Source organism: Arachis hypogaea, chromosome 15 (genome assembly GCF_003086295.3).
Source record: "Arachis hypogaea cultivar Tifrunner chromosome 15, arahy.Tifrunner.gnm2.J5K5, whole genome shotgun sequence".
Classification (NCBI taxonomy): Eukaryota; Viridiplantae; Streptophyta; class Magnoliopsida; order Fabales; family Fabaceae; genus Arachis; species Arachis hypogaea.
This window is the reverse complement of record NC_092050.1, coordinates 726,498-746,354: the sequence shown is the minus strand read 5'-3', so window position 1 is coordinate 746,354 and position 19,857 is coordinate 726,498. Positions and strand designations below refer to the sequence as shown.

The 19,857-nt window shown below is 28.5% G+C and overlaps 2 protein-coding genes and 1 long non-coding RNA gene across 3 annotated transcripts; 1 reads left to right on the top strand and 2 right to left on the bottom strand.

The window, feature by feature from the left end:
* The first annotated feature begins 10,624 nt into the window (after nt 1–10,624).
* Nucleotides 10,625–12,448, top strand: LOC112747380 (uncharacterized). Its single transcript, XM_025795361.3, has 2 exons — nt 10,625–11,281; nt 11,714–12,448. The coding sequence occupies exons 1-2, from the start codon at nt 10,733–10,735 to the stop codon at nt 12,446–12,448; spliced, it is 1,284 nt and encodes a 427-aa protein (XP_025651146.1). The 5' UTR covers nt 10,625–10,732.
* On the bottom strand, nt 11,539–12,589 carry LOC140179571 (uncharacterized). The gene is made up of 2 exons (XR_011873092.1): nt 12,291–12,589; nt 11,539–12,184 (listed from the first exon to the last, which is right to left on the bottom strand). It is a non-coding gene; the product is annotated as an uncharacterized lncRNA (long non-coding RNA).
* A 599-nt stretch (nt 12,590–13,188) lies between these two features.
* On the bottom strand, nt 13,189–15,113 carry LOC112747381 (transcription factor bHLH93-like). The gene is made up of 4 exons (XM_025795362.3): nt 14,351–15,113; nt 14,092–14,265; nt 13,802–13,969; nt 13,189–13,705 (listed from the first exon to the last, which is right to left on the bottom strand). The coding sequence occupies exons 1-4, from the start codon at nt 14,969–14,971 to the stop codon at nt 13,619–13,621; spliced, it is 1,050 nt and encodes a 349-aa protein (XP_025651147.1). The 5' UTR covers nt 14,972–15,113; the 3' UTR covers nt 13,189–13,618.
* Between the last annotated feature and the right edge of the window lie 4,744 nt (nt 15,114–19,857).

The following is a 19,857-nucleotide window of genomic DNA, read 5'->3' as shown; positions in this document are numbered from 1 at the left end:
TAAATATTTTATTTTATTTTATTTTCTGATTTAAATAAAAAAATTATTTTTTAATATATTTTTTTCTAATTAAAAAATCGTTTGAACTACTATGATTACTATTATAAAATTATTTTATCCGAAAGTTTAAACTAATAAAAAAAGACACATAAATAGTTATATTTTAAGATTTTTTTAAATAAAAGTATTTTTTGAATTTACTTGAATATTTATATATTTTTTATTATTTTATCTTATATTATTTTTTCTCTTTTAAAAATAACAAAGACCGAATTTTAAATATTTCGATTATAAAAATTTTGATACAAGATTATGAAATTATTTTTTTTAAAAATTTAAGTTAATAAAAAAATTTATATAAATAATTATATTTCTAACTTTGACTACAATTACGATTTTTTTTCTTTACCTAAAGAATTAAAATAAGACAAAATAAGTAGTCGTTGATCATGGGAGTTATCATACAGTCATTCAGAGAAATGCATACAGTGTCGTTGATCACTTGGCAAAAAAAAGTGTACTAGAATCCTTTGAACAACGCACATGAAGTCATTTTCCTGTTAGTTCATCTTCCTTATTAGTTATTACCTGATGTTATTTTTGTTTCTTTTCTTCTCCTTTTTCTTCTTTTTTACTGCACTAATCGTTAGCAAAAATAATGACAATTATTAGTCACATTGCATAAAAATATTTTGTTATTAACAAAAATATTTTTAAATTTTATTATTAATAAAAATATTTTTAAATAATTTAAAAACATGACAAATATATATATGTGTGTGTATATATGTGTGTGTGTGAACTAAGATGTTCTATATTAGTAAAAAAGAATGATATGACAAAAAAAAAAATTTATGTAATAAATGAGACTTTGACAAATAAATCACGCCACATTTTTTTAGTAACATATCTCTTATCACAATGAAATATTTTTGTATATTTTTTTATTATTTAATCGAATATATTTTTGATAGTTTACATAATTTAAATCTATTCCGGCGAGCCTTAAGCAATAATTAAGAAGGACAAGGTCATGTTTGGAAATGGCGTAATCAAACTGTAGCTGTTGTTACGAAGAATTGGAGAACAAGATAATGAAGTGTACCATTGTAGTGATTAATTAAGGCGTAACTATCGGAGAGAATTGTGATGGAATTAAATACATTATCAATGGAGCATGCAAATTAATTGTTTAATTTGTTGAGTCCAGCTCAGCACAGCAGCCGTTGATGACGATAATGTACTAATTTGTGTACTAGGCGCAAATTAAGGTGCGCGCATGTGAGGTGAGTTCACAGCAGCCTTTGATAGCTGCTAAGAGATGCATTGGCCATAGCCATGCTCTCATAAGAGCCAGGTATTAGTGTGGGACCCATGCACCCTCATCCTCATGACTCATACCTCATAACCTAATCCCCCCTTCTTTCCTTCCGTACCCGTACCATGCCCCATCACGTAAGCCTCACTTTTATTTGTTGTACCTTACACACTCACACTTAACCCACCTAATTATTAATTAATTAATAATCTCTCTAATCAGTAATCACGTTATTTATTTTATTTAAGTTATTGTTTAATCATATTAGATATTAGATAAAGAGTCACACAAAGAATAGTAGGTTTAAAAATTGAATTTACGATACATGAATAACTACTCAATAAAAATATCTCAAGTTCAATTTAATTTCCCACACGCTATATATATATAATGCATCCAACTACAACACCCTGCATTCACTTTGTCACTTCCATACATGAGTGTAATTGGAGCCACTACGAGTTCAAATACAAACGAGAGTATATGGAGAGTAACAATTACTCGGCGCCGCCACACGTACACGGCGGAGACGCATCTCGACCGTCGCTGGGATTCCCGTTGGGGACAGCACTGCTCTTAATAATCATATTCAGCCTAAGCGGAATCTTCTCATGTTGCTACCATTGGGACAAACTCCGCTCCTTCCGTCAATCTCAATCTACACCCTCCTCCTCTTCCTCCCCCTCTCATCCTTCCCTATCCCCCATTAAACCGAACCTCATCTGCACGGTACATACATATTCCAAAACTCCATCTCTGTCACCTCTCTGTTAACTATTAACTGATTTATTTCAATTTATGCAGAGCAAAGGGGACAGCTTGCCGGTCTTGATGCCGGGGGATCTGCTTCCCAAATTCATAGCCATGCCATGTCCCTGCCAGCCTTCCCATCCGGAAAACATCCTTGTCACCGTCCAACACCCGCCGCCCAAACCACCGCGCCTTCCGGTGCCTTTCTATTAAATCAATTAACTATAATTCTTCCTCTTAATTTAAGCTTTCTTTTACTTTCGTTTTCAGTTTTTATCTTTTAAGATTTTGCGAATAATGTACATCTGAACTAATTAATTCAGATGTATTTTTTTCGCAAAATCCTAGAAACTAACAGAAATGAAAATAGAAGGGCAAATTCGGTACTTAATTTTCTTTTTGTATAGATGTATGTATATACATGTGGTATGTAGTTGTAACAATTTCTGTGATGAAGAACTAAGAAAAAGGTAAAGAAGAGGAGGTAGAAGGTCAATTCGTAGATTAATTATGACCATTTTTTTTTTCATTTGATTCGATATTTATGTTATAATTATCATTTTCTTCGTTGATGCAAATTACAAATTGATGTCCTCTAACTAATAAGATCACTATCAATTTTGCTTTCACCAACTAACCCCACCTTGATTAATGGAAGCAAGTTTATGAAACTAAAATTGTCTTCATTGGAAAGTTTCTTTATGTCACACTATATAGTATAGGAAACATTTCAAGTGCACCGGAGAGCACCAGTGTACCAGTTGTTTTAACCATTAATTTTAATTAATATATATTATATATATTTTTTATAATTCAGATCAACGGTTAAAACAACTGGTGCACCAGTACTCTGAGTACAGTTGAAATATTTCCTATAGTATATATATAGCACTTGAATCAAAGAGATGCGCATTCACTTTTTATCTCTTGAAAAAACAGTGGCATGCAATGTGCAATCTTGGGGTAATGTTCTTTATTTCTCTTTTTCTTTTTTACTTTTTGGCCACCACGTACGAAGCTCTATGACAAGTATTATTTGTGCTACAAGAATATGCCATTTTGTACCTAAATAATTAAACAATGGAAAAAAACTTAAAGGTTCTCTGGCTAGAATAAATGAATAATAAAGAAATATCCTATAAAATATACTAGCTAGTTGATAACTTGATGTGAAAATTACACATAGGTTCTATTATATAAATGTGACTAAGGATTAGAAATTAGAATACAGGACAAATTCCATATCTTAGTAAAATTATTCTTTATCTGATAATTGAAAATATGCACGCATGTACGAATAATTGAAAGTATCATGCATGTAAGTGCAACATTGCGTCTTTCTTCATGCACTAATTAAATTAAATTTAGGTGTCTAAACAATTATTTAAATAGTTATACAAAGAATTGACTATAATAACTTACGGAATAAATGATAACGCAATATAAACTATAGTATAAGAAACTTATATAATCAATCTACGTATTTAAATGGATGACAATGCCTTAAATGAATAGGTAATTAGGTATAGTTTGTAATAAAGATTATTGTATTGTACATAATTCATTACGTACGTTATGACACAACAAATGTCAAGCACAGCTCTTCATAAATTGTGTAAGGCTAACGATTGCCTTAGAGAGGCTAAAAACAAAAATGGAACAAACTTAACAATCTCGGCTTAGTTTCAGGAATAGAAATGTGAAATTGTGTATATGATCACGTATCTAGTATTCCATTGGCTATGCTATGCTATGTTGTGTTGGTCCCAAGGAAAATTAAAGGGGCCACCACATGAAATGTATATAATAATACTGTAATACTAGAAAGATAAAAAAAAACAACTTGTTACCTAGATTATTTCTTTATCAAGAATAGGTTTATCATTGTAATTATTTTTTAGTGAGAGTACATAAAAAATAATTACAATGGTAAACCTATTATTGATAAAGAAATAATCTAGGTAACACAACTAAAAAAATATTTGAAAATAAAAAATATAAATTTTGATCTTTTAAATTTTGAATTTTATTTTAGAGAATAAAGTGTGATTTACTCTTAAATAGTTTCTCTTTCATAATTATTCTTGATCCCACCTATGAAATAAATAATGAAATATCACACTTTAATCTCTAAAGTAAAATTCAAACTTTAGAGGATCAAAATCTAAAAAATATTAGTCAAAACAATTATGTCTTATTTAGTATTTATTAATAATACTAAATAATACTAAAATCTGTAGAGAATCAACTTTTTTTTTTGTTTTAAATTTTAAATTTCAAATTATAAATTTAAATTTTAAAATTAATTAATATTAACTAAATAAAAATTAATTTTCTATGAATACGAGTTTTTATGACATAGTGGGGGAATGTTGTCCACCCTGGTATCTCACAAACTTTGAATGAATTAAGATACGAAAGAGAAAAGTTGTTGGAAGACATGATGAACCCCAAAAGAAATATTTTCAAACAGGGGACCCCTTTGCCCCAAACCAAACAAAAAGGCATCTCATGACCTAATTTCACTGTTCCTTTACAACGTGAATCTTCTTGCATTTACTCTTTTTTTTTTTTTTCTCACATACATGTTACAACTTGCAAGAACAATTTCCTTTTGCTTTTCATTATAAAAATGTTCATGCAAAATACTTCATTATTCGTGTATTTATTAGCTCACTTTTGGTTCTCAATTGTTACCTTAACCACAAACTGTGTTTAATACTCATTTATCTAAACAAATAATAATTGAGTACTAGCTTATCTTCTAAATTTTCATATAAAGAAGTATTATGTTATTTTTTTTTCAGAAAACAAAAAATATAAATGTTTATTTACTTAAGCATTAAGAAAATAATTAGAAAACCGAATTAAAATTCTCAATCATCACTCACCTCTAAATTTACCCCAATGTATAGTCATCACATTAGGATATATCACAATGACCTTATATAATTTTAAGTTTCAAACAAAAAAAAATGCCTCATGCAATTTGATGACCATAATTCACAAGGTGATATCCATGGTTTTGAGAATCAAACCAAGAGTTTTTAGAAATTAATTAGTTTAATTTAGAAAAAAAAATCGATTCAATCAGTTTGTTTTTAATGAAAAATAAGTTAAAAAAGTAATAACCTTTTTTAAAAGAATTTCTTAAAAAATATATATTATATAAAATATATTATTTCATTAAATTTGAATTCAACTCTAATTTTTTTTAACTCTTAACTTCATTTGTTAATAACATACGTCATTTTCAGAGATAATATCTGCAATGCTATAATCATAAGTATAATAAATATAATTAAGTGTGGATTGACCTCAATTCACGGTGATAATATAAGATGATTTTATCTAATTTTTGGCTTCTTATGGTCACTATAATCTCATCAATAATTCATGGCCAACGATAATAATCATGGACATCCCTTGATGGCTATTGAGTATAAAAGAAATCAAGTAGTATATTGAAAAGCCTTCGGATAATGAAAGAAACTTAGGTAAGAAATATGAAATGAAGTAACATTGAGTTAGTATGGTAGGTGGCCCATAAAGACAGAGAGAGCCAGAGAGCCCCTGGTTCTGTTCCTGTGTATAGTACCATTTATGTGTACCATTCCTCCTCCGTGATAATAAATTAATAATATTAGAGATGATGGTTCTACTTGAACTTGAAAAGAAGGTTGAATCAAGTTGGCTTAAAATTTAAATTTTTAAATTTTGTTTTAATAGCAGATTAAGTTATAAGAGATTATTTTATTTTGTCTCATATGTAGAATAAGTAAAAAGTAGGGAATAGAAGAAAAATGTCAGCATGTATTCTGATTCGAATTCTTAGTGTCATGAATCCTACGTTCAATCTCCACCACAAATTATGGTGGAATTTTTACTATAATCCAATTATTACATTCACCAATACTATTGAATTTCTTCTTAGTTCAACTAGTATCTATCCTTAAACTTTATTCACCAAAACTTAGCTATCCAAAGGGTGTGTGTGGTTCGAATATTACTTTGTTATAAATATTTCATTTTCATGGAAATCAAAGATACTCAAGGGAAAGGTGAAAATTAAAATGATGGTATTTTGATTTCTGAAAATCAAACTTATAAATAACTTTTTAAATTTTGAACCAAATATGAAAATATGATATTCCTATCTTAAAATTTTTAGGAATTATTTATAATTCCTTCACCCACACATATCCAAAGTGCTTTCCCAACTTAAAAGGAAAATCCTAACAGATTCAAAACTCACCAAGTGCTAACCCAACTTGGCAAGGGGAACTAGTTATAGTTCAACAATTCAATTACATCAGAAAGCAGTGACTATTATGCATTACTCTTACCTTTTCTCTCTAGACTTTTCAACCTCACATAATTAACCTTTTCTCAAAACAGAAAATGACTCAAGACAGTCATAACAATGAAAATTAGAAATTAAATTTGAGTAGAAGAAAAAGATTTCAACTCAATGTTTGAGATGGTGTTGTGTGTGTGCTCTCTTTTTCTTATTGTGAAATGATGGAGTGAAGCTCCTTATATGTCTTCTGTTTGCCTTCATTGTCGCTTCTTCCTTTTATTTGTCCTTGTTGTCCGTTAGAGCTGTCACAACTAGCATGTAGTCCATCTTCATCATATTTCACTACTTTTGCTAGATGAGAAGCCTATCCACTATCTCTGTAGTTTTTTTCTTTGCTTTTTTCTTTGGCATGTATTTATTATTTTTTTTTCATTCTTCTCCATAACCCCTGTTATTGCTATTTATCAATTTTGTGTTTTGTTTACCCACTAATCGAATGTTATTCTGCTAATGTTTTTGAGATAATAAAAATGTCTTTGTATCCTTCTTGTTATAATAGAGTCACACCTATTTTTGCATAGTTGTTGTTTTTTTTTATTATTCCAACAGTCTTTATTTTTTTTTTAGCAAATACATAATCATTTAATTACTGAACGGTACTATGAGGAGTATCAACTCTTTACATGATTGAGACATATATTAGTCTTGGACTGTGAAACTAAATAATGGACCTATAATAATAAAACCACACTAAATAATATTAAACTTTTAACTCAATAAATATTTATCATTATTTATAAAATCTAAAATTAACTTAAACTTAACAAAAAAAAATGTTAAAAATAACAAATTTTATTATTTATAGTTATTAATTAATTATTATTAATATATTTAATAATATAAAATTATTTTTTTATTAATTAAATACTGACAAAATTTTAATAAAATTACGCACTTGCTTCTTTTCATCACGTTATTATATTATGTTCCACGTTTTCATCATCAACTGCCTCGACTCTTTTTGCTTCGCTTCATATGATTATATTTGTTATTGTTTCCCACTCCACATTCCACAACCTTCCCTCTCTACCACATATTCGTATCATATACCTGATTTTTCACGTAAAATTATTTGTTATAAATAATAATTATTAAGATATGAATAAATATTATATTGAATAATTTAATCAAATTCTTTAATATCTCAAAAAATTCTTAGAACTTGTTTAAATATTATTAAATTGTTAAAAAAATATTTTTTTTATTTTTTAATGTGTCACAAATTTATAATAACAAAATAAAAATAACAGAAAAAAATATTTTTTTTAAAAATTAAAATATTTTATAATATGTAATAGTAATAATAATAATAATATAATATATTAAATGTCAAAAGTAATAAGTTTTATTTATTTTTAAGATTTTATCATTAATCATAAAAATTTTTTAAGTCAAATATTTTATAGTTAAGATATTAAAATAAATTAAATTTATTATATTAATAATAAATATATATTTTATATTATTATTACTAATATATATAATTATAATATTAATAATAATAATTATTAAAGAATATTTTAATAAAATTAACTAAATTATATGTTATTTAATTATTGTAAGAAAAAAATATATTTTAAAATATACACTTTCTTCCTTTGCAATAATTAAATACCATACACTTTGTTTTCCGCTCTAGTTAGGAATAATAATAATAATAATAATAATAATAATAATAATAATAATAATTTCCCTTTTCATTATTTTGTTTTCCAGAGAGAAATTATTGTATTCCACTATATTTGCCATTTGTCTTTCATCATCAGCACATAGGAAGGAAGGAAGGAAGGAAGAGAGAAATGCCGAACGAATCACTTTTTGAATATTGAAACTATTTAAGTGCTTCCGACGGGAAAGTGTGGCAAGTGGATATATACCTTACTTTTAAATCTTTAATTCGATTTTTTTAAGTACTTACTGCTAAAAATTCTTAATTAAAAAGCATATCTAGGATTGGTTTTAGGAAAAAAGTGGGAGGCAAAAAAAGACTGGAATTAGGTTAAGATGTATGTCATGCATCGCTGAGTCAGAAACTTACTACATATATTATAGTGTTTTTGGGTGGTCATTGAACTACCTTTAACAATGTGCATCAATGGCTTTATTTATCATATTAACTTTATATTATCCCTTCCATATCTTTCTATTAGTGATTTCTTTTTATTAATCCTTTATTTTTTTTTTCCTTTAAGATTCGAATTGAATCTTATTATTATTAGGAACTTATCCATCCGAATCAATCTTTAGTAGCTATCCGTTTTAATATGCGTTCTATATATATATATATATATATATATATATATATATATATATATTTTTTCTTTTTATTACCCTTCTCATATTTTAAGCTCAAACTCCACACCATAAGAAAAATATCTAATAATAAGATTTTACACTGCTACATCAATTCAGTATTGGTTTTCTATTCTTCATTCAATTTAATTTGTTCCTCCTCGATCTTCATGATGATAATCGAATAGATAAGTATATAGCTAAGAATTTAGTATATATTAATTAAGTTGGCTAATTCATATGGTACACCTTTGTTGCATGGCCGCTATATTTTTCAACTATCTAATCAAGTAATTAATGAGATTAATACTCTTCTTTAATTATTTAGTTAATTAATAGGGAATTACTAAGATAAAGAGGCCTAAAACATCTTTTTTAAAAATATTTTTTAATAATTAAAATTTAACACATATAATTGATTAAATCGTATTATTTTTGTCAAAATTAGGCTAGACAAATTGATTTGAACGAAAAAATGGTAAATCAAATTTTAAATTGATCTAAATTAATATAATTTTTTATAAAAAATTACTACAATACCTTTATTATAGAAAATAATTAAAATACTCCTATAATATATATATATATATATATATTATAGTCTTTTATTTTTTTTGTTGTCATAAGGTTTGAATTTAAAATTTTCAGAATTAATATATATATATATATATATATATATATATATAAAATAGAAGTATTTTAGTCATTTATTATAATAGGATATTGTAGTCATTTTCTATAAAAAAATAATATTAATTTAGACCAATTTAAAATTTGATTTACCATTTTTTGCTCAAATCAATTTGTCTAGCCTAATTTTGACAAAAACATCACGATTTAATTAATTATATGTGTTAAATTTTAATTATTAAAAAACATCTTTAAAAAAGATATTTTAGGCGTCTTTATCTGAGTAGCTCCCTAATTAATATACCATCATCAGCTGCTTTTGGTTATCTAATATATAAAGAAATTGGAAGATGAGGAATTCGTGTAACTACTATGATACATTCAATACAAGTTCTTAAAACATAAAAGAATTTCTCTCCAATATATAGGGTTTAAAAACTTACATAATCGTCATATGCTAACTTTGTAACTAAAATTAAACTATATGCATGAGTGGAAAATGATTCTAGAACTAGAAGGTAGTTTTGGCAACTAGTGATCTTAAAAAGATAAAAAGCATCACACACAGAAACCTTAGTTACTTTTTTTTTTCCCGGAAATTTTTATTTATTTTAAACATTGAAAACGTGTTTGGAGTTAAATTAAATTAACATAGAGCATTGAGTGTCTTGAACCAATTGTTTGGAAATTAAATGATAGGTATACTTAATTAGTTGGCAATCGTTTTTGCAAACGGAATAAGGGGGAGAGAACAAGAAGGAAAAAAAATCCTCTAAAAACGAGGAGATTAATAAAGTAAGAAAATAAAAAGTTAATCAATATTGAATAATTTGTAACTCAATCGTATCATTGTATAAAAATATTTATTTGGTGTTTCATATTTTTTTTATTATCTTACTATAAAAAAATAATTATTCATTTATTCTAAGTTTGATTATTTTGATAGTTAGTTATTTAGTTAAAAATATGTATATTAATATGTATAAATATACACAAAAATATAATTAACAATTTAGTAACCGATATTTAATGTGCATATTTTTTTTTGTTGGCCAACAAGTTTTGCATGGATAAGGTGGAATTTGATCTGAAAAAATGTACATCAATTTTTTTTTTAATTTTGGGACTTGATTAAAGTTTAGTTTAAATTCATTTTTATTTTGGGTTTATAGGCCCAACAAAAATAATTTGTAAGCAGCGAAAATGGGCTTCAAGCCCATAAGTTACAGCCGAAGTGAAAGCCCATATGTCATAGCGGGTGGGTGGTTTCTTATTGTTGGTGGGGTGAGGGAAATGTTCAAGTTTTGAATCTATTTTCCCTCTCGAGGAAGAGGGTCTTTTGATTTGTCTCAGCATTGAACGCCACCCAAGTGTTCGTTGAAATGCCGCAGAAGAAAGATGCCACAATCACCCACCAACCTCGAAGGTCTTCAAGATTCCTTCAAGAAAACAACGATCAGCTTCCCCCAACAACTCCTCGAAGGTCTCCTAGGTTCCTCAGCCACAACCCCACAACACCCATCGCTTCTAAGCTCAAAGATTCTTCAAAGAAACCTTCCAATCAGAGAAAGCCAATTGAATCTTGCTCCCGAAACACCAGAGGTTGTACCACTCTGTTGAGAAGATCTCCCAGATTCGTCGAAGGGGAAGTCTCTACTGCGACGTACCAAAACGACGGGAAAGAGAGCAGAAACGACAAACCCTCGGTGTCCGAGGCGAAGGTGGAGAAAAAACATGTGGTTTGCGGTATTGCGAGTGTGGAAGTTTCTGATGTAAGGAAGAATGAAGGTGGAGAGAAGGCAAAGAGGAAGAAGAGAAAGCGTGGCAAAGAGACAGCGGAAGGGTGGGCCAAGGAACAAGAATTGGCACTGCAAAGAGCATTCTTTTCTGTGAAACCAAGCCCCCATTTTTGGAAGAACGTTTCTAAAATGGTATATACTTTTTATCGTTTTTTCACACTCTTTTGATCCTTAACAGTTCAAAGATCTTATATGTTTATGTTGGCTTGGTTCCTCCGTTTTCAATTTTATCATTAGGGTTACAGGTATGAAATTTTTCAGCTGAAACATATTTTAGTTAAAAACAAATATAATGCTATCAAAGTCATCTAAGAACCTGCATGTTGTTTGACAGCTCTGGATAGAAGTGGGTAAATGGTGGTTTAACTTTTTAAAAATTTGATAATAGTTTTCTAAAATTGAGTTGTTGGATAAGGTTTCTGTGTGTATAATGTCTACAAAGAATTACAATTTTACAGTATGGTGGTAGTTGATGGCAAGTTAGATAGATAGATCTTCATGGCTAGCTTATAGCCTTCATATTTTATTCTTATATTCAGTGAATCATTGACTTCCCTATTGCAGGTGCCAGGAAAGTCTCAACAAGATTGCTTTGATAGAATTCATGGTGACCACATGACGCCGCCTCAATTGCCTCCTCGATCAAGGGCAAGGACAGTTAAATCATCGCCCATTCAACAATTCTCAATCTCTGCTAGTGAACTGCTCAAACCCACTGATAAGAAGGTTAGAAGACCAAATATTCTCAAACCAAAGAACTGCATAACCCAGAAGTCTGTTGAGAAGCTGTTACAGCACCGTCTTCAAGTCGATCAAGGCCGCAGAGGGGACATATTTTCCATTCTTGAACCAAACATTGATTTTTCTTCCCATGCTTCTCAGCCTAGTGCAGCACTTTCTACTCCAACGAAACAAAAGGAAAACCAAGTGTTGCTGCAAAGTTGCACTGAGACATCATCTTCAAGCCATAAGAAGAAGCAGTCCCTTTCAAGATTTAGCGGCTCCCACGTTACAAATCTTGTTAGCCCCCCTGTGCTAAAGCAAGTGAAGAACAAGGGAATGCATGAGAAATACATCAATCAACTACGTCGTAGGGAAGCAAGGAGAATAGCAAATTCTGCAAGATTACAAATCCCTGTACCTGGAAAAATAATTCAGAAAGGGGATGTAGTTAAAGCTGCAAAAGTTGCCTTGGCTTCTGAAGCTAGAGATGCCATCAACAAGTTTCAACAGTCCCAAGTCAATTTCATGGACAACACCTTTTGTTCTGATGAGGAAAACATTGACGACAATGTATAGTAGTAGCCATTTGACATCTAGTTTTTAGACTTTGTAGCCTAGTAGTCAATAATTTTTCCTGTTTTTTTTTTTTTTTTTTTTTTTTTTTTTTTTTTTTCTGTAGATACAATACTGTTGTTGTAGTTAATGATAAAGGAACAATCCCTTTTCTCAATAACATTCAGGCAATGAGATCTATTGCTTTGTATTCTGTTATCATTTTTGGTACCAAGCTTTCGTGACAAGAACTCATACCAGGATGAATTCTATTTCAACTAATACCAGGGTTAGGATTTGTATCCAACCTCTTTGTTCTTGTTGTTGATGTAATGCTTGGAAAATATAACTAGTAAAAATAATAATGATAGAGAACAGCCAAAAGCACACACTTCCATGGCTACCATTGCATGATGGTCTGATTTGCTTTCTGTTTGTTGATAAGTAGCAGTTTTCTTTCAAGTCACGGACTCTGTCTCATTATTCTTGATTTGTACTACTTGAAATAATAGATTTTTGGATAGTAACAAATTTTACACCTCATTCAAGCGCACTAAACAATAAAATAATACAAAATTTTACTACCTACAAATTTTCATTGCAATTAAACTTAGGTTCAGAACCTTGCAATTATTGAGAAATCATGAAGCAGCAGAAAACCAACTAAGTGAACTAAGTATTCACACTATAATATAAATGCTTCTTATGCTATTCAATTACCAACATCACCACCTCCTATGCTAGAAATTACATATCTGAAAATCTGACAGAAACAAGAATCTTATTAATTAGTATTTGCATGATATCATCCCATTGTTCTTGCTTGGCCGGCACTGCATGTTACAGAATGACATTGACATGCAATTATTTGTTTAGAAAACAAGACGAGATTTTTAAAGCAGCCGCAAATTCAGGACCTTGATAGCACTTATAGGTTTGGCAAAAATTCCTCCTTCATCATAAATTGCTACTAAAAAAGAAAAAAAAGGATTTTTATCACAAGGGGAATGTAATTATGAAGCTTGCACTAAAGGGTAAAAAGGCTATGAAAAATGAAAATGAAATCATCAATCAAAGCCAACTTATTTGAACCTCATTCATTGAAACTACTTCTACTACTACCACCCTAATTCCTCAAATTACACAAGATGAAAATTGTGCTTTTACATAGGCACTTCCCCATCTTTCTTCTCTTTAGACACATCTTCCACCATAGCCTGCATTTTTGAATAGTGCTTGCTTAACATCTTCTGTGCTAATACAGTTTCTTTCCTCAGCGACCTAATTAAGACCATGATATATAGCAATTAGTTAGAAGAATAAAAACTTAATCGGCATTAAGCTACTAATTAAGAAAGAGTACAGTACAAAACAAACCTCTGAGCAAGATGCTTGCATTGAAAAATCATTGAAGCCGCTTATGACACATTGGTGAATTTCAAGGCCTAGTGCTTCTAGAGTGTTCACTGTTGACAGCAACAACCCTGGCTTTGTAGCACAGCAGATGCTGATCCTTGTGTCATGGTCCCTCCTCTCAACATCAAACTGCAAAGAAATCAAAAAACAAAAAACATAACAGCACACAAATTTGTTCAGTTACTTAGTTATGAGGTAGTTAGTACTAAGCTAAAATTAAGAAGGGTTTAGTTTAGTTTAGTTTAGTTTACCTTAGGGGAGTTTCTAAACATTACTTCATTTGGCTTTAGCTCTTTTGAAATTCCCAAGAGGTGTATCTGATTCTTTCCCTCCTCTTCCATTGTTTCCTCTTGCAACTTAGCAATCCTTTCTAGAAGCTCTTTCATGTAATCTATGGTATCTCCTAGAATGGAGGTCCTGTCCATCTATTAGATGAAAGAGTTTTAGAGAAAATCAAAACCTTTTATTTCTATAAATTGATTGAGACATAAGTTTAGAATTTAGAAAGACCTTGCTTATCTTAGGGACTATGGACCTCAGCATTGAAAGGCGATCATTCAAACGCTTTCTTCTTCTCCTTTCAGCCATGAGATTCTTTGAGGGCTGCCCTTCAAGTTTCTTTGACTTTGGTACCTTTTTCTCTCCACACATTCCCATGTTGAACACTACAGCTGGCACCTCAAGAGCTTGTTGTTCCTCAACTTTGCATCTACCACTGTTCCTCTCTTCCAAGCTCTGATTGTTATCATCATTACCAAGAAATCCAAGCTCTTCTTCTTCTTCTTCCACCAAAGGGTGGTGGTTGTTGTGGTTGTGTTCTTGTTGTGGCAAAAGTGGTGGTGGTGAGTGATGAAGCTCTGGTGGGATTGTGAAGGCATCAAGAAATGGAAATGAAGCAGCATAAGAAGAGTCAAATCTGTGGTCTAAAGGTGTTGAGAATGAAGAAAATGAGGGATTCAAAGAAGGGTTATCATCAAGAGAGTCAAAGCTCCAAGAAGCAGAAACAGAAGCAGAAGGAGGAGGTGTAGTAGGGAGTAGATCATTGAAACCATTATTCCAACATGTTTCTTCTACTCTCCTTGGAGCCAGTAGTAGTAGTTCCTCCAGAAAACCAAGTTGAGAAAGCTCCATTTCTTCTTCTTCTTGAAGAGGAAGTGGTGAATGAATTGTGTCAAAATAAATGACACAAATGAAGGCTTAATAAGGTGTGTGTAGTTGAAATGAGGCAACCAGAGAAGTAGTTTTCTTTAACACTCTCATATTACTTTTTAAGCAAATGCTATTTATACATCAAATAATTCTAATATTTGTATAAAAATATTATTATTATTAAAGTAAAGTATATTTTTTGTCCTTGGAGTCTGACAAAAGTTTTAAAAATATCCCTAAATTTTATTTTATTTTAATTTTGTCCTAAAAGTTTTCGATTTACATCAAATATATCCCTGACTGCTCATTTTTAAAAAAATTTAAGACCAATTCAACAACATTTTCATAAGAATAACTCTCAACACAAACAAATCAAGCATAATTTTCATGCATTATCGTTAGATTAGTCTTAATTTTTTTGAAAATTTAGTTGTCGAGAGTATATTTGATGCAAATAAAAAACTTTTAGGACAAAATTGAAACAAAATAAAACTTAGAGGTATTTTTGAAACTTTTGCCAGACTTAGGAATAAGAAGTATACTTTATTCTATTATTAATTAATTAATTATGTATTTAAAATTTTTTAATTAACAAAATAAAAAGATCTATATATTAACTGTTAAGGAAAAAAATAGTATTTATTATAAATAAATATAGGCATAGAAAGGTTTTACATTTTATCATGATTGATAGGAGTGACATTATTTTTTTTAATAAGTGGTCTTAAGTTTGAATTTTAGCTGTAAAAATTCAGAGAAATCAAATATTAACATCTTTCATAAAACAAAAATCAATGACATTGCATTGAGTGAGTATTATATGTTAGACGAGATTATATATATGGTTTTACTAATTAAATTAAGGTGCTATATAAAATATTATTTAATTTCAATTGAAATTTCTATAATTTTTTTTTTCTAAATAAAAATGCTTTATGACACATTTACATCATATACAAAACAAATTTGCAATTTTATTGTTGAATGTGGTGTGATTCTCCTTTAAAGTGGAATGACGCTCATTTTAACATTGATAAAGGCAATGACAGGAATGGAGTAAAATATAATAGGGTTTATTAATTAGGGTCCCATGTTCATCAAAAGAGCTATGATTACAGAATGTATTACAGGAAAAGTATAGTGTAATAGTACTTAGAGGCAGGCTTTTGGATTAAAATGAAATATCCTTCTCTCTCTCTCTCTCTCAAGTGAATTAGTGTTTTTTTCATTGAAAAAATCAGGAATAGATTTTCTCAAATTTTTGTTTTATTTGAGTAAAATGTAAATTCTCACAATATATTTTATACATGAAACCTAAAAAAAATATCAAAAAATAAAAAATTACGATTTATTTTTGTTTCGAGAGTTATTTAAAATTGAGTTGTTTTTTAGTTTAAACGTGAGGTCCAGATTCTTTTTTAAAACAGCGTCTGACTTCTGTTGATGTTGAGATACTGTTGTCCGAATTTTTCGTAAAGAGGTGAGTTGTAAAGAATTTCAATACTTAAATTTACAAGGATTTAAAGCATATTTACAGTAGATTAGATTCTAAAAATATTAGTGCATTTATAATAAAATTGATAACCACTTTTTAAAATAGTTTTATTTTTTATGATGGATAACTATTCTCTTTTATTAAAAAAAATTGTTAAAATTTACTTATTTTAAATAAGTAAGGCCATATTAGAGTCGCGTGAGCCGACCTTTATGAGATCGGATAGATCTCAAAATGTGATCTAGGCTCTTTTTTTATAGACTAAATTTTAAATTTTTAATCATTTTAAACTTGACTAAATTCTAGACCAGGATATAAACAACCTCCTTAAATAAAAAAAAAATTAACAAAATCTATTCCCAAATAATCAAGCAGACACAATTTATTGTATTAAATCCCAATTCCTCAAAAACTTTGACCCACAAATTCTGTCTTTACCGAAAAAGTGTGTTGTTAGCAAGGCTGTTCTTTTTTTTTTAATTCAACTGCCACATTATAAAATTGTTTATACTTTTATTAATTTAAAAAAATCATAAATTTTCCTTTTTTCTAAAAAATATTTTATATATAAATATATTATTTTATTATATTCAATTAAAATATAATTAAATTCAGGTCAAATTTTTTAATCTTAATATCAATTTTACTAGTTCAATTTTTAGAATCTTGAATAGAAATAATAATTGTGACAAAAATAATATTATCACTGGTGAATGACATTAAATAATTAACATTCAATACTATTTATTAATAATATAATTATTGAACATCTTGTGTAACTTTCTAAGTACAACAACAGCAACAACACAACCATTACTACTAGTATTATTATTAGAGTTTTGCAAATAACCTATGCTCTAAGAGCACATCTTAAAAATACCATAAAAAAATATTTGGCTACAAATTATTAAAAAAATATTTTTTATATTTTAATGCATTAAAATTTAAGAGTCTTTATTAATATACTCTTAACATGTATTTTTAAGATACAAATTAACTATATTATTATTATAATTATTATTATTATTGTTGTTGTTATTACTATTATTTGAAACATTAAAGCTCTAAAGTACGTATTTGTTAGAGATTTAAATTGAAAGCTTTAATCAATTATGTTAGAAACACTTTACATTAAGCATTTTTTTTGTAAAAGGCTTAGTAGTTACAATTTTGATTTAATTAACTATTAAAATTTTTTTATATTACGATTTTAGATGAGTCAATCAATCTTACACAATTTTTATTAAATAAGACTATTTTATTACATTTTTTATTTTTACGCATTTAATTTACTTTTTGGGATTTCATGTAAAATATCAATCTATCTTCTCTACCTTGAATGAATTTGACGTTTTTTAAGAAAAAAATAATAAAAAAATATACTACTATATAAAAAATAGGAACATTGAGAAGAGATTTTAATAAATAGTTTTGAAACGTGTAGTGTGCATGATATGGAAAACCTAATTAGGATCTAAGATTATATATAATCATGATTGCATTTTTTTTTCTTAGTGCAATTCCCTTCCCTTTCATGTTCTAAGAAGAACTTAAAAGCATGCATTTCCTCCTTTCCATCTTGGTGTAGACTCTATTTGGTTTCCCTTAGTCAATAACTTTTATTATGTATATAATTTTAAGAAACTTAGAGTAATTAAAATATTGTGCATAGAATTTAGTATTATTTGGAAAAATGTCCATTTCATTAACCAACATCACCATTTTTTTCCCTCTTAAAAAATTTTTCCTTGCTACTTTTTTCCCTCTCATGCCAGCCTGTCTTTTTGTTCATATCTTCAATTTTAGTCATAGTGTCTAAAGTGTAGTTTGAAAATGGGAAGATTGTGACCTAAGAGCCTAAAAAATAATGCAAAAAAAAAAAACAAGGAGAGGGTGGATTTTTACAATAGAAATGGATTTCGTTTAAAAAAGTATTAAGTCCTTTTATATGTTTTCTTTTTCATTTCTTTTTATATATCTTTTTGCAATGTTATTAGGGAAAAATAAAAGAGCTTAATAGAAGGTTTTGTCTTTTAATTTTAATTACTCAATATTCTCTAAACAGATAGCTAGATTCATTACACGTATCACGACCCACACAATAAGATAATAAAATAAAATACATAGTTCCAATCATTCATCTTTCTATATTGCTATGATTGAGTAATCCTAAAGTTTATTTATTTTGAGACATATGATAAAAATCGCGAAATTTTCACCCAACTCCCGAGGCATAAAATGAAAATATGAAATAGTACTACTCCTATAATATTACTAGACGACAAAGTTATATGCATATGCATGGTTCTGGGTTTTGTGAAATCACATTATGTACCATCATACACTTCAGACTTTCAGAGTGAGAACATGGCAATGTGCAAACCCATGTTCATCAAATCATCATCATGAGCTTTTCCCTTTTCTTTTTATTTTTTTTTGTCAAAATTATTATTTATTTATCATCTCTCTGTAGTAATAAGAAAAACCCGGTAGAAAACACTATGAGTGATGGTGTGGCCAATTTTGCAAATTACTCTCTCTCTCTCAATTAGATGTCCAATTAATTAACTTGTTTATTAATTATTTTATAATTTAAAAAAAGTAAAGTATTATTTTTTTCCACAACGTTTGGAGTAAGTCTCAAAGTTGTTCCTAACGTTTCAATCGTCCTATTTAAGTCTCTAACGTTTCAAAACTGACTCAATGTTGTCCTGTCGTTAGGGATCCGTTAACAAAATTGACGGCGGGACAAAATTAAGACGATTTTGAAACGTTAGGGACTTAAATAGGACGAAAACGTTGGGACAAAAATGATACATAGAAATAAATTTTAATTTTATCCTTCAATAATATCAATATTTTACTATACATGGTATTCAATTATTTTTTAATCACATCTAAGTAAATTACACTTAATCATATTACTTTCGCTTTAAATAAATTATTTTTTTATAATTTTACTCTTAAAGGTTTTTACTTATCATAAAATATTTGTAGAATGACTAGTATATAAACTTGCAAAAAAGAAAAAAATAACATATATATATATATATATAATAAAATATAAATTATACATTTTGTCTCTAATGTATCAAAATTCTTTAAAATTATAAAAAAATTATTTAAAATAAAAATAATGTGATTAAGTGTAATTTATTTAGATGTAATTAAAAATAGTTGAATATTACGTACAGTAAAAAATTAATATTATTAAAAGATAAAATTAAATTAAAATTTATTTGTATGTATCGTTTTTGTTTCTAACGTTTTCTTTTTATTTAAATTCCCAACGTTTCAAAATCGTCTCAATTTGGTCCCACTGTCAATTTTGCTAACGGATCCCTAACGACAGGACAACATTGAATCATTTTTA

Excerpts from the sequence above, each read along its gene's own strand:
- LOC112747380 (XM_025795361.3), top strand. The coding sequence starts at position 10,733 with ATGCCGCAGAAGAAAGATGCCACAATCACCCACCAACCTCGAAGGTCT. Across the intron at positions 11,282-11,713 it reads GGAAGAACGTTTCTAAAATG|GTGCCAGGAAAGTCTCAACA; the intron begins GTATATACTTTT and ends TCCCTATTGCAG.
- LOC112747381 (XM_025795362.3), bottom strand. The coding sequence starts at position 14,971 with ATGGAGCTTTCTCAACTTGGTTTTCTGGAGGAACTACTACTACTGGCT. Across the intron at positions 13,970-14,091 it reads TGTTTAGAAACTCCCCTAAG|TTTGATGTTGAGAGGAGGGA; the intron begins GTAAACTAAACT and ends ATTTCTTTGCAG. Across the intron at positions 13,706-13,801 it reads TGCAAGCATCTTGCTCAGAG|GTCGCTGAGGAAAGAAACTG; the intron begins GTTTGTTTTGTA and ends GGTCTTAATTAG.